This window comes from Phoenix dactylifera, chromosome 14 (genome assembly GCF_009389715.1).
Source record: "Phoenix dactylifera cultivar Barhee BC4 chromosome 14, palm_55x_up_171113_PBpolish2nd_filt_p, whole genome shotgun sequence".
Taxonomy (NCBI): domain Eukaryota; kingdom Viridiplantae; phylum Streptophyta; class Magnoliopsida; order Arecales; family Arecaceae; genus Phoenix; species Phoenix dactylifera.
Genome location: NC_052405.1, coordinates 6,302,559 through 6,326,209, shown reverse-complemented (window position 1 = coordinate 6,326,209; position 23,651 = coordinate 6,302,559). Strand labels below are relative to the sequence as shown.

The 23,651-nt window shown below is 39.7% G+C and overlaps 1 protein-coding gene across 1 annotated transcript; it reads left to right on the top strand.

Moving 5' to 3' along the window:
• The first annotated feature begins 4,762 nt into the window (after positions 1–4,762).
• LOC103712418 (floricaula/leafy homolog) lies at positions 4,763–8,128 on the top strand. The gene is made up of 3 exons (XM_008798936.2): positions 4,763–5,722; positions 6,510–6,895; positions 7,534–8,128. Exons 1-3 carry the CDS (start codon positions 5,206–5,208, stop codon positions 7,942–7,944), a joined length of 1,314 nt encoding a protein of 437 aa, XP_008797158.1. The 5' UTR covers positions 4,763–5,205; the 3' UTR covers positions 7,945–8,128.
• The last annotated feature ends 15,523 nt before the right edge of the window (positions 8,129–23,651 follow it).

Here is a 23,651-nt window from a genome sequence, read left to right as displayed (position 1 = left end):
GGGGGGGGGGGGGGGGGGTGGGGAGGGGGGGTGGAGAGGCCTGGGATCGTGAGGAATGCGACGAAATAGGAGCAAAGAGATGAAGAGGTTGACCGATCTGAACCGTTCGAATGAGGACCCGTAATCGGACGGTCAATATCATTCAACTAGGATGGTCGTTTCCTTTCTGGAATTATTCGCAGATGAGACCGCGGTGGAGATTGGGGCCACAGGATTTTTTAGGCTGGGTTGACTTGGGCCATGCTAGAATAAGCTAATCGAATCCGCCAACTTACTATGAAATCCATTATCCCAAAAAGGCTCTAAAAGATTAGTGAGGAATTTATTTATTTATTTATTTATTTTGTACATTGGCAGCTCACACTAGTCTCCTGTGAGCATTATCATCAGAGTCAAAGGACAAAATACTCCATAGAGAATCTCTCCGAAATTATGAGCAGGAAAGGAGGCGATCCAATCAGCAGCTCGATTCGTCTTCCAGAACACATGCACAACCTGATAGGCATCGCACTCTCTCAGCAACCTCCAAATGAAGATTAGTGAGGGATTCGGCTTCGTTTTTTATGTCCAAATTTTTTATGTTTAATTAGCCATAAAAGGAACAATTAAATGAAGAAAAACTCGAAGAGACTCGTATACGAGTCAATGGGATCGAATGGGTCAAATCTCATTCCTTGCACATGAATTATTTTTAAATGCACCGACATTTTTGGAACATGTCGTTGCCAATTAGCTCATCTCCTTTCAATAGGCAAATCACCAGAACAATTGAATTGGATCCATAGCAGAGAGATAAGATGATTGGTATGGTGCACGGCAAGATGTAGGTTATAATTTCTCTATGAATGAAGGCATGATGATAGATTTTAGAAGGAAAAAAAAAAAAGAAAAAAAAGCTTATTGAGAGTCCTTGAATATATTTTTCACTTTGAGCATTCTAATATATCATGCTTTGTATTCTTTTCGTTGGAAAGAAAAAGAAAAAAAAAATAGTTTTACTGTCCCTTTTATCCCATGCAGTGCTACTTACCTTTCTACAAAATTTTACAATTAAATTTTTTGCAAGTGCATAAAATAACCACACTTATTTTCATTTATTTATAAAAAAATTTCATCAGCAATGTACTTGGAATTTTTACTTCACCATTATTTTTTTATCTTAGACTCTGCAAAACTAGTAGTGATGGGGTGGATATAGGGTAGAAAAAGGTGTGATTATTCTCTCATAGTCTCAAAAGGAAAAAAAAAAAAAGATGGAGAAAGAAAAAAGTGGTGATTGATGCTGATAAAGTAGGATCTATACTTTAAACATACAAGAAAACAATTAAAATAAATTCCTTTCTCTACAAATTCAGTAATTAAGTTATTTGGAAAAGCTCCAACAAGGAAATATTTAGTCATTGCCATCTGGAACTTTAACTTCCGTACAATAACACATTGTTAAATTTTTTTCTTCTGATGTAAATACATTGTTAATTTAGGATAAGTAAATAGTCCAGACTCCAATCCTGGAGGCCGCATCAATTCAGACAAGATTTTCTTTTATGAACTCACATCCAAAAAAATGGGCATCCATCGCCTTCATGTAGCCGTTTCAGTAACTACACAAAGAGATAAGCTTAAGATATCTAATTCTCTAGCTCATCTTTTTAAATTTATACTATCCTTTATCTTTCATTTCTTGATCCCTTTTTTATTTCCAATATTCTTTTTAAATGGTATGCTAAAGTGCGAAATCTTCCACGCATGTCTTTGATTTTTTATTCTTCTTAATGCTTCTCTTCAAACGAAAGATCGTCACCTTTTTATGCTTTTCATTTCAAAGCATCAACTCGAAGGTAAACACCAAACCAGAACCACGCATCCCTTTATAGTTTATTTATATATATATCGTATCTTCTTTCTCGAGCACATAAACTGAAAGCAATGTTTTTTATAAGAAAAGGATCGGTCGACGCCATGAATCCGGTCAGGAGATTAGTAGATGTCTGGACGCGTGGGAGGGGGCCGACCGTGACGAGTCGACACATGTGGAGTTCTCCGTAGTTTGTACTGGACGACTACTGAGCTGAGAGGGAGAGAGAGAAGGTGGTGGGGTTGGCGGTGGTGAGGTGGTGGTTCTGCCGCCGCGCGTGAGCGGCTCGCCGGCCGAGGTTTCTCCCGTACTGATACGAAATGAAGGCACCGAAAAGCCTGCTTACCCTCCCCCGCCGTACCCCGGACGTGAGGTGGAAAAGGGCGACAGAGAGAGAGAGAGAGAGAGAGAGAGAGAGAGAGAGAGAGAGAGGAGGTTCCCCTCTCAGCACCTCCCCTCTCAGCCCTTCATCTCTTCCTTTCTCGAGATTTAGTTGGAAGAGACAAAGGAGGAGATCGACGCGAGGTGTGGCCAAGTACGGTGACCAGCCTTTCTCAGCCCTTTTCGTTGTAAGTGCTTCCCCTCCCCCAAGCTCTCTCTCTTCACTTGCACAGATGTTTTACAGCACCTTTTCCAGAACGAAACAAGATAATTACATCAATGTCAGCAATGTCCCCGGTTGGAAACAGGCCCCCGGCTGGATCAGTCTTGATTGTTTCAGAGAGGATTCAGACTGATTTCCGGGACATTAAGCCAATGAAGAGACAAATGATACACTTACATGCCTAATAACATATGTGAGCACATGAAAAAACTTATATTATCTGTAGAATTTCATGAAAAATTCTAGGTTGAAACTTTTCATGATGTCACGGGCACCTCACACTAAACATAGATAAGTACATTTAATATATAATTTTTTTAATATTATATGGTTCAAACATTTAGATTTTATTCTTTTAATACTTTTTCTTGCACAATATGAATACTAGCTAGCTAGTGGTAAATTTATGATTAAGGTTGCATTAATTTGAATGAGTAAGACGTAGATAAAACAATCACATATGGCCCAAATATGCGCCAGCAAAACCGATTCATTTAATACTCGAAAAAAAAGGTCTATTGAGTTTTACTTGCCTTTTCATATATAAATTAGAGAGGTTGACTTGTAATGTATGTCGTAGCAGTGTGCCACTATTTTGTTTAAATTCTCATTTAGCAACCCTGATGCCAACTTTAGTATTTATCAAAGTAAGTTCTTCAAAATGAAGGTATTTACCAATTAATTTATTAGTTTCTATTTTGCTAGACAAAAACCAACATATGAACAACTAGTTTTGTGTGGAAGTAATAGATATTTTTCAACAAAATACCAATACTTCACGAAAAGAACACCTATCTTTCAATTTTAAATCCGAATGGCCAAAAATCCGCCGCTATTCCCACGTCCTACTTTCTGGATTTAATAATTTTTGTTTTCAATATGATGGTTATTCACTAGTGAAGCTGCTCATTATTCAATCTCTTAAGTACGCCATGGAAGTTCAACCATTGAAGCCAAACTTTTCTATATCATTTTCATCGAGTTTCATGATCCATTTGTTAAAAGATTCATTGCAAGTCCATTGAATCAAGATGTTCATAAATGATAAGCCTAGATATTCAGCAGATATATATGACATTAACAATGTCAGTACTCACCAATTCTACTGCGTTTTCTTGGACCCAGCTCTAATTGAAGGTCAAAGACTATTTTTCTTTTTTTTTTCACTACAATGAATAACTCATACAATTTTCGTAAATAAATTCAAAGAAGTTAAAAAGTAACAACTTCTTCCCACTAAATTAGAGAACTCTTTAAAAGTATTTTGCCACAAACGAAGTCACGAGGCTATGCCCTAAATATTTTAAAGCAGAGAATGACAACTACTTATGCCACTAATATATCTAGAGATTGTGTTGGCCGGCAACAAAATCAATAAACTCCTAAATAGTCCATGATGGGACAAGGAAGGGCTTGATGGTAACTTGACCGAGTGTACTATATAGGCTTATCCTCTCTCGTAGCGATAGGCCTGCAGATGGAGTTAAAGTGTTGTTACATCAAAAGATTCATAAGCTAACATAAAGTATAAGTAATATATATTATATATTAAACCTCGAAGCCCCATTTTCTCTTGGATCAGCGCCTTGAAGGCCCCAATGCTGGTTCCATGCAAAGGCAGTCGTCGTACCTCCGCTAGCGATTCCCCAGGTGTGACCCTGTCGTTTTCCGGTTCCGATGGTACAACTCCACATGTACCTCTGCGACGATCCATGTAAACGAGGGAACCCTGGCCGCGCTCGGTGGAGGGGAATATCGGAGTGGACTGTGGATAGAGACGCATGCAATCGATCAGCTTCTGCAGCTGGTCATGAGGCTTCATCTGATAGCAGACTGACGGTCTTTCCACCATGCTGAGCAGTCAAACATAAGAGGAATGGCAGTCAATATATATGCAGCTAAAAGATTATTTATCGAAATCAAATAGGAGGATTGATATTTTCAGCAAAAGATATATATATATATATATATTTCCTCTTTGCATTGTATTATGGAGCTTGTTGAATTAGTGCTTGGATTAATTAGATATCCTAATATTTTATTAGCATAATATTATAGCAGTAGATAACTCTCATCGCAAGCACACCGATCAGTAAACGAATTAATGAACTAATAATCGTGAGGCTATGAATCTGACAAAGGCAAAAATTGTAAACAAACTGAGAAAATTAGACTGGTAGCTAATTAAATTCAGTAAAATAAATGCATCGATTGGATGATATTGGTCATTTGTAATTATCTTCTTCCACTCTAAGCATCTTAATAACTATCTAGTGTTTTTTCATGGGTATGCACAATTTGGCTTTAGAGCAAAGACCGGTGCGCAAGTGCATTGAAAAAAAATATATTTCACCGAATCGGCTTCTCTACGTACTCGGAGTATGAGTTTTGCATTGCACCGATCTCCAACTGCCACATGGAATTGGATCAATGAGAAAATAGTGAGGTGTATTGGTTAAGCACTGGTGCATTACACCATTGAAATTTGGAAATGTACAAGCAACTAATTAGTTTGATAATTTTTGCTGGCTAATTATTTAGTGCGAGAACATTTGAGCTAAACAAGGCAAATAGGCGAGCCTTGTAGCGACAGCAGAAAGAAACCGCCTGCCGTAGGTAAGGACACCACGGGACAATTTGGTAATTTCATCTTTCCAAGGCAGCAAGCTGCCAGCCTCCCCGCTTAAAAGCGAGCGAAAAGCAAACATGAGAGAAGAAAGCGAGGAGGAGAGAGGCCAATCAACCAATGGATCCCGGGGACGCCTTCTCGGCGAACGCCTTCAAGTGGGATCCCCGGGTGCCGGCGCCAACGCCGCTTCCTCACTGTCGGTCGATGGAACCCCCACCACCGCCGGCGGCTGCGGGGGAAGAGGAGGCGGTGGAGCAGCGGCAGGAGCCGCGGGAGCTGGGGGAGGTGTTCGCGGGGTACGGGGTGCGGTACGCGACGGTGGCGCGGCTGGGGGAGCTAGGGTTCACGGCGAGCACGTTGGTGGGGATGACGGAGGGGGAGGTGGAGGAGGTGCTGGCCGCCCTCGCCCACCTCTTCCGGTGGGACCTCCTCCTCGGCGAACGCTACGGCATCAAGGCCGCCCTCCGAGCCGAGCGCCGCCGCCTCCTTCACCACCACCAGGCCATGCTCTTCCTCCACCACGACCACAACCACCAGCACGCCGCCGGCGATGATGTTCGTCGAAGGATGCTTCTTCTCAACTCCCCCGACCGCCACCTTCTCGCCGGGGTCCTCGACGCCCTCTCCCAAGGAGGTGAGACCCCCCCCCCCACCAAAACCAGCGCACGTTAGAAAAATCACGCCTCTGTTTGCTGTAATGCGCCGTAGGTGTGGCGTTTTCGGTTTAGGTTCGCCTCGACCTTCTTGTTCAACTTGAAGAACGTTCTTTCATCCTTCTTCGAGCTTTTTAGTGCATGGCGCCGTATATCCTCCTACTAGTTCGTTAAATTCTCCTTTTCTTTTGGTCATTCTGAAACCCACTTTTGTTGAGCCCTGGAAACGGAAGCCCAGTGGTCCTCATAACTCCACTGATTGGAGAACATGTCGATCTACACCGAAGGCTTCTGTTCTGGGTTGCGTTTTTGATGCTTAAATCAAGTTTTTATCCATTTCCTTCATCATTATTTATTTTTTATTCGAGTTCAAGAATGAATTACTTCTGAGGAAGCTTTAGGTTTGCTAAAATGACCAGATTCAAATATTAGGGAAGAAAAGCATAAAAAAGCATGTAATAGGAAATATGATATGGAAGATAAGAGTATAAAAAGAATAAGTGGCAATTTCATAACCTTTTATTAGATTTCGGTTGACGGAAAGCATGCAGCCCGTTAACGTTTTTTCTTATACATACATTTTTTTTAAAAAATACACAAAATTCATACAAGTGTATGATCTTACACTTACGACCCTGGAGATAATCTAATATTTTCTCTCTCTTAATGTACAGTATTTGATACCAATTGTCTTTGATTTTGGATTCTCAGATATATCCAATCTCTGGCCTCCTGTAAGATATCTACTATCTCTTTGAAATGAGACAGGACTGTCTGAGGAGCCGGTGCAGCAGGAGAGGGAGGCGGCGGCGAGCGTCGGGGAGGCGGCAGCGGCGGCGGCGAACAACGACGGCAGGGCCAAGCAGCGGCGGAGCACCACGAAATCCAAAGCCAAGAAGAAGAGATCATCGGAGGAGGAGGGGGAGGAGGAGGAAGATGGGTGGGGAACGGGATCGGAGGGCTCGGAGGGATCGGAGAGGAGCGTTGTGGAGCGGCAGAGGGAGCACCCGTTCATCGTGACGGAGCCCGGCGAGGTGGCGAGGGCGAAGAAGAACGGGCTCGACTACCTCTTCCACCTCTACGAGCAGTGCCGCCACTTCCTCCTCCAGGTCCAGTCCCTCGCTAAGGATCGTGGCGACAAGTGCCCCACCAAGGTACGTACCCGCGTGCTCCAACCCTCTCCCTCGCCTGCCACGTACTCTCTTTTCTTCTTCACCATGTCACGGGCCCCACTGCTTTCCTTGTATTTTATCTATTCCTTGCCTTCTCTCCTCCTAAGGTGGCGGTGCAACGCCCCGCCAGCCACATTTCGGCGACAATGCAGACTTGGTGCATCGCACTGCTACCCATGCTATCTTTTACGCACCGGTGACGAGACCTGACGATGTGTCAGTGTGTGGTTGGTCTGAAAGTTGGTGCCTGACTTGTCTTGTCGGGTGCATCGACCCTCCTTTGACTGCCACCTCAGCATGAAACGTAAGCCAGAACAACGATGGTCTCTGACACATGGACAGGTCTAATTAATTAAGGAACAGGACATGTGAATGTTGGTCGGAGCACGCATCTTATTGTATCTGTTTGGTTTCATCTAGTGTAGTTTGGCATCACTCATGTTTCTAAGCTCATTCTCTCAATTATAACCATGCTTCGAAGATTATGTTTCGCTCTCTAAAACTCAAGAGCTCAATGTTTTCAATCTCCACAGAAAATCAGCAAGCCATTACACACAGAAAAACTCAAATACATGGAATCGAGAGTTTACGTTGATAACTTTTTGTTGCCATGGATGCAGGTCACGAATCAAGTGTTTCGATATGCCAAGAAGGCTGGGGCGAGCTGCATCAACAAGCCAAAGATGAGGCACTACGTGCACTGCTACGCCCTTCACTGCCTTGACGAAGAGGCATCAAATGCACTGCGGAGGGCGTACAAGGAGAGAGGGGAGAATGTGGGTGCATGGCGACAGGCATGCTATAAGCCCCTCGTGGCCATCTCTGCGAGGCACGGCTGGGACATTGATGCCGTCTTCAATGCACACCCTCGCCTTTCCATCTGGTATGTTCCGACGAAGCTCCGGCAGCTCTGCCACCTTGCCCGCAGCAATGCCGCCACCTCCAACTCTGTCTTGGGGGCCACCTCATCCAACGGCTTCCCGCCGCCGCCGCCGCCGCCGCCGCGGACGACGACGGCGACTATGTTTTAGTTGTCAATTAGGAGCTGCCTGAGGTTTATTTGGAGGCTGTGACATGTAACTCTTCTTTACTGTATCATGACCTGTTTAACAATGCAGCGTCTTGCTGCTAAGACAGGACTGGTCCTTTCAAAGGCAGATTGAGAGGCAACCGGGCCTCAAAAATTATATAGTGATTTCCATTGTTTGATGCTGATGATATAGGAAATTGTGTGCTTGTAGTTCTCATAATTGACATGATAGTTGAAAGGGCAGACTGTTCGGATAAACAATTGCATTTTGTAGCCGGTCGCGTTTAATTCTTTAATTAGCAAGATTTTTTTTTTTTTTTTGCTAAATGGATGATTCATGTAGTTCCGATACTTCAAAAAAAAGCCAAAAAAACAGCATGTCACGGAGCACTCTAGGCAACTCGCTCTCTCATGCATAGAGCTTTTTCGAAATGATCTGCCATGTAGAGGCCACTCAATCCGTGAGTCCATTAGCCTCTTTGTAAATATATTTGGCCTGTAAAGCTATATCGCCACATTGGCTTCTTCTAAGTGAGATGAACTAGGAGAAATTAGACTTGAATGTGCAGGTAAATAGCATGCTCTATGCTTTCGGTATTTGAACTCAAATGTATAAACAGCTTGTGTGAATTCATTTGCATGAGAAATCTAGATAAAAATATGTTCAAAATCTGAGAGTCAGTGTTTTGCAAGGAGTGAATGATTCTCTTACCCGTTCAAAATCTGAGAGTTAGTGTTTTACAAGGAGTGAATGATTCTCTTACCCATCCAAGGGCCTGCTAACCTACCTACAGTCCTTATATATGAGCAAGCACCTCTCAAACTGATGGAACCGAACTCCTATATCTCACCACCACATAGCACCTTTGAAACATCTTAATTCATTCATGACGGTTCCTACTGGTTTGAAGATTCTTCGGCACCATAATCTCTACCCCTAGGCTCATCTTTAGGGCTGCAAATGGGTCGGATCGGGTCAGTTCTGAGTGACCCCGATCCGATCCGGTTTCTTGTTCGGATCTTAATTTTGGATCTAGATCCGACCCGGTTGAAAATCGGGTTGGGTCGGATTGAGTTGGGTCTATACCTACAAATTTTGACCTGATGGTTCATTCGGGTCGGATCAGGTCCCGATCTATATATTTTTATATTCAAAATTTTACTATATAATAGTAAAAAACTGACCCAAAAAAATGGGTTACGTTGGGTCCAGATCCAGGTCAAAATTGGTTGGATCCGACCCGACTCGAAAAATTGAACGGGTCCAAATTTAGGACCTGACCTAGCCTCGTACGTCCTAAAATTCGGATCAAGTCGGATCTTATGCGGGTCGGATCGGGTCACATATGGATCCGACCCATTTGCAACCCTACTCATCTTAGGTACACTATAAGCCATCTGCAGTTTTTCATTATGATTCCTCTCCCTCCTCTCAAACCGCTGCCAACTTAGTGACAGGCACCAACCCTTCCACTAAAGCTCCTTTAAAGCAGTTACACCACACTCCATAAATACTATCTATTTCCAGGTGTGATTGGTCTTCGGCCTTGAACTAGCGCGCAAAGGACTAAAACAAATCAGATATTGGTATATTCATATTCGTGTTAATATTTTTCAAAAAATATAAATATAGATATAAATTAAATAGATACCAAAATTAATATTTATATATATTTGAAACAGATATGCGTACAAATTGGATATTAAGTATATTCATATTTATTAAAAGCGGATATGAATACAAGTCGGATATTAATTACATCCATATTTTTTCCATCTAAATATGTATAGAAGTCAGATATTACTCAGATATAAATTAGATTTTTTACTAAAATTCAATAATAAAAACTAATACTAATCCTATAATTATAAAGGACAGAAACATAATTCACTATGCATAATGTAGAGTCAAGGCTAACTCATCTGACTAGATTTATAATAAAATATTAAAATAAAATTATCTAATGATAAAAATATAATATTAAAAATATTAATTTTTTGTAAAAATATTATCATTACTCTTTAATTATAGTATAAACAAAAAATAATCATGAATTATCTATTTTTTAGAGAACTTATAAGAAAAAAGTATATATAAATGTAGTAGTACATAAAAGCTACTAATATTTATAAATATTTTTAGTACAAAGCCTTGAAAATATCTCAATTTATATTTTTTATTTTAATCAAAGAAAAGGGATCTTTTTAAAAAAAAATTATGATTAAAATATAAAATATCATAATATCCATGAAATAATTATTTAATGATCCGAACAACATTTTAATAAAATAAAAAAAGCCACACGCATATACGTATATATTAAGAATAATGTTATGATTTGGTGGTTGAGTGCACCATCGAAATTCGATACAAAAACATATTCGATCAGATTTTATCCGACCCACTTTTAAGCTTAGCAGTGCACCGTGCCTTCCAACTCCAACCAACTCAGCCCGTCTCTTATGAACCTGATTCTTTTTCATGACCTCTCTACCATCACACTTTGCCATCTTTTGAATCTCAACCTCCTCTAACCCAACCCTTGGTTCCCCTTACAAGCATTAACCAATGCACTTGGCTGAATTCTGCAAGTTCCGTGCCAGAGGATAGGCGATTTCCATCTGCTGTTGAGAGATATCCAAGCCATGGTTTGTGTTGGAGTGGTACTTCAGGCAAAGCATGTGTTCGGAGAGGCCAATGGGGCCACAGATTGGGTGACTTCTTTTGTTACTAACCACTCCGAAGACCACCTCTAGGTGGAAGAGGCGGAGTTACCCAGTGCTCTCCATGATGTGTTGCTTTTTGATTATTTTTTTTTTTGGCTGTATCTATACACGTTATGTATGATATTGTCACTTTAGCCAAAAAAAAGAAAAAAAAAAGTCATGTTATCTGCTTTCATTGGCTCCTTTTATCACCTCATATGCCTCGTTCAAATGCCCAGCTCGACTTAGAGCATTGCCTATCGCACCGCCATGGTGCTCGATCCTTGGCTTGATTGAGTACTTCATTCATCCTATCAAACTAATGATGAGCTTTGCCATCAACTGTTAAACGAACACACTGCATCAGGCATCAAACCTTCACGTCCCATCCTAACAAACGCTTGGGCTGCATCCGAACCAATCTCATGGATAGCCCAGAGAATTCCGAAAGGAAATATTGTTCCTTCGAATATGATTGAAAACTTCCTTGGCCACTTAAAATTTTCCCACATTTTTGTATACATATTGATCAATGTCTATTCAAGGCTCTCAAGACACACCTTGCTTTTCCGATTTATTTTATGATTTTTTTTTCAGTGTTCTAATCTCCTGCATAGCATCCATAAAAAATATGATATGTTCTAGTTGAGTCATCGGTTGCAGCCTATGTGTTATCGCACGAGCTTCCAAACCAAAAGAGCGTTTGGTATGGGGCGATCATCTTAGGATCGAGATTGATGTGGGTGGAGGTAATGAGATCGCTGCATTTGGTTACACCATAGAGATTCTATGTGGTAGTGATCCCAATCACCCCCGCCCCTCCATCCCTCAAATTACCTCCCAACCTAGTGATGGGGTACGCATCTTTGAGGTCGATAATCCAAGATCACTCTAGAGCCGTGATCTTGAGCTGCAAATTGAGGATAAAATCACCCCTCAATCTAGCAAAAAAAATTGGTATATCAATATACCATCAATATATTATTTTATATTAATATTATATATATATTATTTATGATATATTATATTATAATATATTATTAATCATATTATTGTCATATTATCCAATGATAATTTTAAATTATAGTAGAAATATATTATTGTACTTTATATTTATATAATAAACATATTTAATATATTACTTCTATTTGCCTTATTTTACTAATCAAAATAATTATTAGACTAAAAATAATATATTATAAGTATAAATAAAAATATTAATTCTATAATAACAATTAATATACTTATAGGATTAATAATTTATCAAACTAATAAAAATATATTTTTATGGAATATATCAGCGGTAATTTTGGCATTATATGATGAATGATCTTGGATTTCTATAGAATACCAAAGAGGTTACTCATGGATACCTAGAAATCTTTAATTACTAGAACATAATATACCAAATGTGGTGATCTTAAATTATCAGGAATCAAATTATTCCACAATAAGGATCACCGATGATCTAAGATCACCTCGGTGATCTCATTTGGGTTTCCGAACGCCACCCAAGTGGTTTAGGTATCCGTATCATTTGGGTCACCGAACGCCACTCACTGGAGTCCCTTATTACACCACCTATACCTATCTGTGATGAAATCCCATCTAATGAACGTTTCATATTAATCTTGAGGCAACATGGAGTTGGTGGATCCCAAACCACCTGCACAACTTTTGATCCATCTACCAATCTAGCACTCATGTCTCTATCTGTAATTTATTAAAATATTTAGATATTAAATTTAAAAATAGTCAGAAAAATAGGGAATAATTGTACCTAAGTATTATACGATACAAGTTTTCACAAATATTAATTCCGAGCATTGCTCTATAGACACTTAGTTTGCTTACTATTGCTGAAAATTGGACCCGGGGGCGACCGTCGGTTGAGAAGGAGGAGCTCCGATGTTGGAATGGCAGGTGGCGGTCCGTCGGCGAGTGGCGTCCTCCGGAAGACCTGCAGCAAGCCGGTGGTCGGGGTTTCCGGCGCCGGCCCTCCGATGCTTAAGTCAGAGGGGGCTTAATGTGTAGAAGAAAGGAGATGTGTGTTCCTGAGTTTTTGAGTTCAACCCCCCCTAAGATGGGAGGGTTCCCCTTTTATAGTGGGGTACTGGATTACTTGTGATATGATGGGGCCAAGTTACCGTATGATTGAGCATGTCGCGTGAATTAATGCGTGATCGTGCGAATTAATGCCTTGTCGTAGCAGATCAGGCCGGAGCCAAGGAGTCGTCATGGCTGATCAAACGCTGCCGAGCAGATTTGCCGTGGAGGGCTTGAGATCCGTAGATAGCAGGAGGCACGCGCATTAATTGTTGAGTAAGCCGGAGGTCTGCAGAGACTATGCGCATTAATTGTTGAGTAAGCCGGAGGTCTGCAGGAGCCATGCACATTAATTGTTGAGTAAGCCGGAGGTCTGCAGGAGCTATGCGCATTAATTGTTGAGGGCGGCGGCAGGGCATGGTTCCTAGTCGTACTGTAGGTGGATGTGACCGCAGTAAACAGGTCGGGCGCTTTCAGGTTGGACGCCGGGCCGGGCGCCTCCAGGTCGGACGCCGGGCCGGGCGCCTTCAGGTACGTGCTGGCCACGCGGTCGTATATTCCGGAGCGACTCATTTTTCCTCCAACACTTACGTTCTTCACTCATAACATAGATGTTTTTTAGGGATCATCATTAAAGTTTATTACTTATTATGCAACAAAATTTATCTATTAAAATTTTTATATTATTATAATTTATTATATTGACACATTATATTTTAAAAATAATTAAAAAAACGTACAACCGTATATTTTGTACGGTGCCGATCGAATACATACTAGTTAATATCCATTTGTATCTGTAATTATAATACTTAAAATCTTTTTTAACATTACTTATATTTATAAACTAATCATCCTGGAAACGGATTCTGATAGACACTGCCATTCCAAAGTTGGAGTCCTTTTCAGCCAAAAGGAAACACCCGCCGTGCTTCCATTTCTTTTGTCAGCGGCGCGGGAACACCAGACGTACTACTTCTCCGAGCCTCGAGTAGCAGTGAAGCCCAGAGGGGAACCCTGCCGCCTACTTCTCTTTTCTTTAATGACCCAGCAGTCCTACTCTGCTGTAAAGGTATATATATGCCCACTGCCATTAACTTGGAGCAGGTAAGTCGAGAATGATTCGTCCATAGAACTGCACTCTTTGTATGATGAGCAACATAACTTATAATCCAGTTCCAGTCCACCTGCAATGGGCACCAGGTGCAAGCATAGGATAATGATCCTTGTAACTTTTCCCTGGGTGCCTTTACAAAGTCTATAGTAGCTTGCTCAACAATGAACCATTAGTAAATAAAAACCCCCAAGAAAAATAGAAAAGTTTTTTTTTTCCATCGGTTGAAAATTAGGGCTTTTTTTTTCTTTAAAAATATTTTTAAGCTATCAAAATCCATAAGTAAGATTTTTTTTCTTTATTAAGAATATAATAGATATTTTATATAATTTTTGTAGGGTGGTCTTGAGCAGGCAAGGGTTGGACCTTTCATCGACATGCCTAGAGTGTGGGGTAGAGGAATATGTGGACCAAGTACTTTTTTAGTGCGATTGGGTGGTGCAAGTGTAGAGACTCTCTGACATTCTGCAGGAGATACTCTACATCATGACCTTGGCTGATGCCTTCCTCTAGTTAGTGAGGAGATGGTGTAGCATGCCTCATTTTCAGGCCGGGGCACTTTTAACTACTTATTTTACCTATCATATTTGGATAGCCAGAAATTTCTAGATTTTCAAAGAGAGCAATACACTGCCGAGGCTTATCTTGGAGAGGGCGCGCGTTGGGGAGAGGAAGGGGGTGTTTCCCAACTACAACATTGCTTCTTGGTGCCCAAAATCCAAGTCAATTTTTTTAAGAGCCATAAATGCACTTGAACAAGCGATGTCCATGTCCTGAAATTTTTACATGTAAGTTTTTTTTTATAACCTACTACTTATATGAATATAAATAATAGATAATAATTAATCTCCAATCATCTTTATTATATTTTTTCCTAGCTATTTTTTTTGAAAGTAATTAATATTTTTAAAATAAATTGTTTTTTTTAAAGTAATTAATATTTCTTAACCATTGCCTCTAAGGCGTTGGTTATCATTTGTCTCATTGTTTTATGTTAAAATATTTGTTTTAAAAAAAGATTTTAAGAAACAAGTGCCCGCTTCTCCCGCCCGGACGTTGGGACCTCAGTGCGCATTCGAACTGCACGGATTGTAAGAAGATTTATTACCTTGCTGTAGCTTCCCTCTTCTGGGTGGAGACGCGGCTACACTCAATTGGCTTCACGAATCACGAAAAACTTTTTGCTAAGAACGGTCTCTTAGGATGTCAAGTCCCGTTGAACCGGCGCGGCGAGATCTCTTGGAAAACGTCATAATGAAACGGCGTGCAGAAGACTGCTGATTTCGCGGCTCGTTCTACGTCATCACGTTTTCTTCGTTTTCTCGATCTCTTGGAAGCGGGAACTGGCGACCGGCAGCGTCGGGTGGAACCACAGGCTCCACCTACCATGGCTTCTTTTTTTTTTTTAATTTAAATAATAAAAATATTTTTTTATGAAAATAGGAATTCATATAGGAGTACATTCTGCCAAATCAGAAGAAAGTAAAAAATATAAATAAGACGGGAGCTCTACTGTGGATGTCCAGTGCAACTCTCCGGAGTGTCGTGCAATATAAGAGGCGACCCAATCTGCTGTCTTGTTCGTCTTCCGGAAAACGTGAATTGCCTAAAACTCATCCATCTCTATAACCAACCTGCGAGTCTCCCGAATGAGCGGGTGACTATCTCCATATCTATCAGCACCGTGGATCCAATTTATAACTATGGAGAAATCTCCTTCAAGATGCACCCGCCTCGCATAAGATATGCCCGCCCAAGCTGCCCACAGCTCTGCCCCAGCAACAGTGATGTCTGTTGACAGGGGCGGCCCAATACATTTGGAGGCCTAAGGCGAATTCACTAAAAGAGGCCTTTTTAAAAAATAATAATAATTTTTTTAATAAATATAAAATATTTTTTTATTTAAAAATAATTCGTCTAGTTTTTTGAGATGCAAAATTACTAATCAAACTTTTGTACTCAAGATTCATTAAAATACTATTTTCAATCGATAATATAGCTAATCCATTTAATCTTTCTTGCGACATAGTTGACCGTAAATAAGATTTTATCAACTTTAATTTTGAAAAACTTCTTTCAGCAGAAGCAACTGTTACAGGTATTGTTAACAATATCCTGTAAGCAATGCATGCATTTGGAAAAGAATCTGTTTTTTTTATAAAACTTAAAATATCAATAGGGGTACTAGTTTCTATTTGTAAAACTTCTTTTAAAACTTTTAACTCTGAAAACAGATCAAGACCATCAATATCAGAATTTTCACCATGCTTTAAAAAGTTTTCAAGATTAAGGCAATACTTTTTCAACTCCTCTTCATTCAAAGATTTAAACTTTCTAAAATTAAACAAAAAACTAAAAATATCTTCATATATGGTGAATTGTTCAAACCTATTTTGAATTGAAGAAATAGCTTGATCTACTATATATAAAAAGTAATCAATTCTAAAAGATTCTTCGGTTGATCTTTCTATCTCATCATCACTATTTTCATCAAATTGTTTTTTCCTACGGATCACACGTTTTTCACGAAATGTAGGTTCTATTTTCATTTCAATTGCAGTTTCTTTAGATGAAATCAAAGCAGTCATGAATCCATTTTCTCTATAATTTTTCAAATAAGAAAGAAGATCTTTTAATTGATTTATAGCAACATCAATATGCATATCTTCAGATTGTAAGTTTTTACTAACTGAATTAACAGCAAACAATATATCATACCAAATATTCATGCCTAATAAGAATTCAAAATTTTCAATCTCATATGTAGCTAAGCATATGGCTTCACTCTTTGTTTTAGGATCTTCGCTAGTTTCTGCTAATTGAATTAAGGCATCTCTTATTTTAGGAGCTTGGTTTTTAATTGCTTTGACACTTTCAATACGACTTTCCCAACGCGTTTGTGATAAGGGTTTAAGAGTTAATGTGGATACATTATTTTGTAAAATTTTCCATCGTTTTGTAGAAGAAGAAAATAAGGTATAAATTCGTTGTATCACTCCAAAAAAAGATATAGCCTTAGGACATGAGTTAGCGGTATCACATAATACTAAATTTAAGCTATGACATCCACATGGTGTGTAAAACGCTCTAGGATTTATATCTAATAATCTTCTTTGTACACCTTGATGTTTTCCTTTCATATTAGACCCGTTGTCATACCCTTGTCCCCTTATGTCATTAACCTCAAGTTTATATTTTTCTAGTATATTTATAAGTTCACTAAAAAGACCTTTTCCAGTTGTATCATCTACTTCTAAAAATTCTAAAAAATATTCTTCTACTTTTACTGGACTTGTTGTAGTATCTACACATCTTAAAACTAGAGTCATTTGTTCTTGATGGCTTGCATCAGGAGTGCAATCAAGTATTATAGAAAAGTATTTTACTTGTTTAATCTTTTTAATTATTATAGTTTTAATTTCAGATGCTAACATTTGAATTAATTCATTTTGAATCTTATGACCTAAATAATGATTGTGAATTTTATCTTGTTGAATACGTCGAACATGCTCTTGCATTATTGGATCAAATTCTGCAATTGTTTCAATAAAACTTAGAAAATTTCCATTATTGCTTTGGTATATCTTTTCATTCTTTCCCCGAAATGCTAAATTATTTTTTGCAAGATTTTTAACAACAGCAATAATTCTTAATAGTACTTTTTTCCAATGGTCCTTTTCTTGGTTTATTTGTTCTTGGAGACTTTTATCAATTGTCTTGTTTTCTAACAATCTTACTTCTAAATCAATCCATTTATTCATGCTAGTAATATGTTCATTAGTTGTTTCATGATTTTTGAGCTTAATACCTAGATTTTTCCAGTCCCTAGTTCCTTCATTGACTAAATGAGTCGTGCTATGTGTTGAATCAAATAATTTACAACAAAAACAATATACTCTATCCAAATCTTTCGAATACACTAACCATTTTCTATCATATTTTTCACCATTAGGTAATTTACGAATATAATGTATAGTAGAGAAGTGTCTATTATTTTCATCCCTAGGAAAGTAAAGATCATAGTCTCTAATTGGACCTCTTTCCACTAATAGATCTCTCAACTTTGTATCAATATTTTTCCATTGACCAGGATCATATATATTTGTAGGTTTAGAACTAGTTTCATTAAACTCTATACTATCCTTATTTATCTTATCTCCATTTAATTTTTCATTGTGTTCTTCATTAGAGATTGGTTCATCAGATGTTTGAATACTATTATGAATCTGATTGTCTATCTCATTTTGTTTCGTTCTTTTTATGTCATCTTCAAACTCTATTTCATTCTGAGTTGAACTTGATGTAGTATTTTGTTTATTTGTAACAATAAATCTATCTAAAGCACCTTTTTGAGATAGAATAAGTTTTTCAATTTTTTTTTCTTTTTGAGTTTTTCATATCCACATTCAAATTTTCTATTAGACATTTGAATTTAAAAATAATATTATCAAACAAAATAATTAAGACAATCACTACAAACAAATTAAAATATAAGAGAGTTAAAAATGATATAACCCGAAATGTCAACAGAAGCAGTGTTGGACGGCCCAGATTCGACGACGAACTCAAGTCCCCACAAGCGGTGCCGAGCTCAACGGCGAGAAGTGGTGCCGGAGCTACTGTCAATTTTAATGGGGACCCTAAACATGAAAAGCTAATGTCAATTTTAAAGCAATAGACAATAAAACATGCATAAAAGAGGAAAAGATGAATAATCGAAAAGTAAACATGCATTCATAAGTCATTACATATTTACATCGTATATAATATATTCCATTCTTTCAAATAGGTGCTCCAGGAATTTTCACTGACAGGGAATTTAGGGAAAGAAGGGAAATCTGTTAAAACTTTATATTATTCAATCACCCAAATATCCAATAACCTGCAATAGGATTATGAGTATATAATAACAAAAATAAGTAAGTAATAACTAGTTAACTACCATTACCCAATAACCCATTACGGCATTACCCAACCCAAGTAACCCAACAAACAAACAGAACACTGAACAGTGAACTGTGAACACAGAACACAGGGGAGTGGGGACGGAAGCTCACCAGTCACCTCCGGGCTCCGGCGACTGCGGCGAGGGCGGAGGGCTGCCGGGCTGGGTCGAGAAGGAGAAGAGATAGGCGAAGGACCGAGGACGGAACTCGGAAGTCGGAAGAATCGAGCCGAGGACGGCGAACGGGCGAAGGACGGAACTCGTCAACTCGGACAGTCGGAGTCTCGGAGGTCGGAACTCGGAAGAACCGAGCCGAGGACGGCGAACGAGCGAAGGACGGAACTCGGAACTCGGAGAGTCGGGTCGGAGTCTCGGAAGTCGGAACTCGGAACGGAAGATTGGGCCGCCCCTGCTCGGAAGAACCGAAGATTGAAATTTGAATCAACTAGGGCTGGGGATTAGGGAAGCCTGGAAGGAAGAACAGAAGATTGAAGAAGAGTTTAGAAGGAGAAATGGAGAAGGACTCTCTCTGGACCTCTGGTTATCTACTTATCTGGGATTTTGCAAATCTGCCAAGACTGCCATTCTGCCTCTGGTGACAACGGCCGGCGGATGGAGAAGATGGGCTATGGGGGAATGAGGATCGTAGGGGGGCATAGCCGCATAGGGCCCTCCATAAGCTGATAGGCCATAGCCCCGGCGCCCCGCTGTCCATTGCCCGTTGGGCGTTGCCGCGTTGGCTATGCTGCCAGTGCCATGCCTGGAGAGTGGAGGCTGGATGCCTGGATCCTACTTCGTAGGCAAGACCGCAAGGGGTAGGCAGCTAAGGGCTCGTAGGCTCGTAGCTTCCTTCCGTGACGCGGTGACGGGTGACTCTTCCGACTTCTTCTTCGGCGGCGAATGGCGATCCCAATCCCAAAATCGTGATGCCCTGGCTGCCTGGCAGGAGAGTGGAACTGTGGAACTCACTGTGGAAGGCCGGAGCCCGGAGGCCTTCCTTGAGGCTGAGGCCTTAGGCGACCGCCTCGGTCGCCTAGGGCTTGGGCCGCCCCTGTCTGTTGAGCCCCGACCAGCCACTGCAACCAAACTCCCAAAATGGTCTCTGATAACAAATCCAACCCCTTCCGACCTCCTGTCCATCGCCACACTGCCATCAAAATTCATTTTGAGATAACCAAGAGGTGGGGGCACCCAAGAATATCATTAATAGATAAATATGCAATATATATGTATATGTAAATATTTTTTTTAAAAAATATATAATTTTATATATTTAGAATGATATATATACAAAAAAAATTAGATTTTTTTGCATAGACACTCTTCTAAATATTTTCATGAATGCCCTCCAAATTGATATAGAAATAGCATGAATAGAAAAAAATAAAATTAGAATTTTTTTGCATATAAACCCTCTTAAATTTATAAAATTGTATAAATACCCTTGAAAGTGCTATTTGCATATATATCCTTGAAAGTATTTCAGCCATTTTCAATTTTAGACCGTTAATTTTTTAACGGTATTAGATGATGTAGGCATATATACAGAAAAAAAGAAAGTAAATGATATACAAGCAAAATAAGTATTTTATGAGGATATAAATATAAATATTAATTTTGAAAGGGTATCCAAGCAACTTCTAATATTTCGGAGGCTATATATGTAAAACAAAAAAAAAAAAGTATTCCACCTTTCTTTTGCATACTTTTGGTTTGATGTATTTATTAAATTATAATTATACGTGTCATTTAGCTGTATGACACAATATCATATTTTGTAGCCAAAAAAGGTCCACTTTTCTGCTCATGAATGTTTTACTAATATAACTGGCCCTGTTTATGAAAATTAGAGTTGGCTCTGTCATTTGGCACTGCTTCTCTTCTATACTTGCAATGCAATATCATTTGTATAACCATGCATGCACACCATGCTCATGGCATATAAAGACATGAAGGGTATACAAGGGAGAATTTTGGGTGTTGCAAACTTTTGTTCCACATTAAAATGTACATATTCTATGCTTGATAAATGAATTATAACAAAATCAATGAAAATGACCTTTGTATTCTTCACTCAGTTTCAATTTCAGAGTTGACCTTACTTGAATAAATGTACAACCGAAGTCTGTGCCCATATAAATAACTTGAATTAGGATCCATAATTGAATTGTATGTATAAATCCGGCACGCTTTGATTTTTCTTGACTAATGATATTAGTTTATACATTTGAATTTGACCCTAAAATAGTGGGTTAGATGTAAAGTCAATCAAAATTCACTTGACTCGAGTAGTGAACTTGCTAGGTCGAAATGTATATTTGTATCCAATATTACTTAAATGTATCCAACTTGAATCCAAGCTAGAGCCAATTCTGTATTTTCAGCAGATAGTCACATAGCATCATTTGCACAGTTACATGTTTATGGCACTCAGTTGATAGATATAGTTACAGTGCTTCAATTGACCAACTCAAATGGTAGATTAGACTACCAGAAGGCTTATCTTTCTTTGTTGGTTGATATTCAGCAGCTCATAGCTAGCTGTAACTCCTATATGATAAAACATATTTATAGAAAGGCCAACAGTGTAGCTGACTAGGCAACAATCTATATAGTGGAGCATAGTGGCACTGTGGAGTGGAGTTCCTCCTTGGATCTGTCTTAGCTATTCAGAGATGTTCTTATGGCAAATGTTAGTGGTTTTATCTATTATAGTGTTTTGTAAAGCAGTTGCTTGAAAAAAAAAAACTCACATGTATTGTTTACATTGCATCTAACTAGGGCCGGAATGGGATGGGCTAGGCCAGGCTATATTCGTACTCGAGCCTGGACTAAAATTTTTTCGAGCTTCAAGCTGAGCTTGGGCCCAAGAAATTTTGGAAAACCCAGCCCAAGCTCGACCTAAACCTAATTGGGCTGGCCCGAATTTGTGAAGTGGACTGCGGTCCATTGAATCACAAATAGCTTTCTCATTAATAATTCAGAATTCCGATCACTTTAAGATATCTTGAATTACATACAACTATTATACCTCTAGATAGGCTTAAAAAACATCAATACTTAATAATTGTGAATCCAAAGATTTAAAGAAGGATGATAAAGGCTTTGAGACTTGTTCGAGCGTCAATTCGGTCTCCAGTTTATTTTTGTTCAGGCTCAGGTCGGGCCAATAATACACCTGAGTCCGTCCTGAGAGACAAATAGGCTATGTATTTAAGCCTAAACCTATTCTGAAATCTTTTGAGCCTAAAATGGCCTTATTTTGTTCGGAAGCCGAAAAATGGCCTTCCATTTTGTTCTTCTTATTTCTTTTCTTTGGCTTATTTTTAACTCAATTGTACCAACTTGGCGGAGATGGTAGGATTTGCTGTATTTCTTGGACACCTCCTCATAGAGCCCTAATTGGAGAGTACTAGACATTAGGGCTGCTTATCTGGCCTATTATTGCTAGTTAAATAGGAATGCCCGGGTCTTTGAGGACAACAGAGCATTCCCGAGTCAGGTGGCAAAGAGGGCTCTTCCCTATGCAGCAGAGGTCATCCACTTTACCATGTCATCGTCCCTCGGGATGGTCGAGAAATGCTAGGGTCCCCTTTTGCTTGTGCGGCGCCCAAAACTGTGCTAGTCTCATGGAAGCCCCCATCTCTGTTTTCTTAAGGTGAACTTTGACGGGAGCGCTAGTGAGAGAGGAAGCACTAGAGGCGTCAAATTTGTTATTCGACACCACACTACTAGACTAGTAGCAGCTAGAGGCCGACGGATTTTTGACATGTCCGTGATATGTGCTGAGTTTCGAGCTGCACAGGAAGGGGTCACCTGTGTAAGGCATATAGTAGGGGCGGATCACATTCTCCTTGAGGGCGACTTGGCCATCGTCATCGATTGGATCCAGAGTTTAGGATGGGAAGCCGACTCTAGTTAGCTTCTCCACGATATTTGCAGGCTTTTAGAGGAGGGTGCTTTTTGGAGGACATCGCATATTTACAACAATGCGAACAGCGTTGTTGATTGGATAGCCTTCTACGCGGCCCATTACTCTGAAGGTTTTATTTGAGTGGACCATGTGTTGATTTTTTTTTTCTGATTCATTAACTACACTTACATCCATAAGTGTGAACCGCCGTTGTACCAAAAAAAAAAAAAAATCCACGGGCCATACATGTATGTACAATGCATGCCTTCCGCTATGAGATTCATAACATGGTGCAGCAAAATTGAACCATATACACCGGTGCACGTTGCATCCAATTGGATATACCACAACCATTCGCACATCCCTTGCAACCACCGACCGTGCCATCCCAGTCACCACGCTCTGCAACCGAACACAATCATACACGTGTGCATGCTCTCGCATGCGACAAGCCTCAACTCGCACGCTTGCATTCGCAACTGAAATGAGTTCCACACGAGTCGTTCGGAGCCGGAAAATGGCCTTCCATTTCGTCTTTCTTATTTCTTTTATCCGCCTTATTTTTAACTCTTTTGTACCAACTTGGCAAAGAGGGACACGTGGTGAAATCTCTTAGGGAACTAGGGTTGGAGGCAGGTTGGACGCAGTTCAGGGGAAAGCGGAGGAGAAACCTTTTCAGGCTGGCGCACGCCACCTGATTGGAGGAGGATGGATGGGTGAAATGTACCACAAAACCTAGACTAAAATAAAAAAAGGTACATGCATGCATTAAAATAAGTGTATCCTCTCACGATCTGCTAAAAATATTTTCTATTCCCAGTCTCCACCGCTGATAGGACAAACCCCAGTCATCGTGTATCAGAAACAGATTGCCTACAAACCCCCCTACCTAAAGCTGGTACTTCGTACAAGTACACTCAGCGAGCATGCTATAAAAAAATTAATTTTACATAAATATGCTCCTAAAAATTTAAATTTCTATAA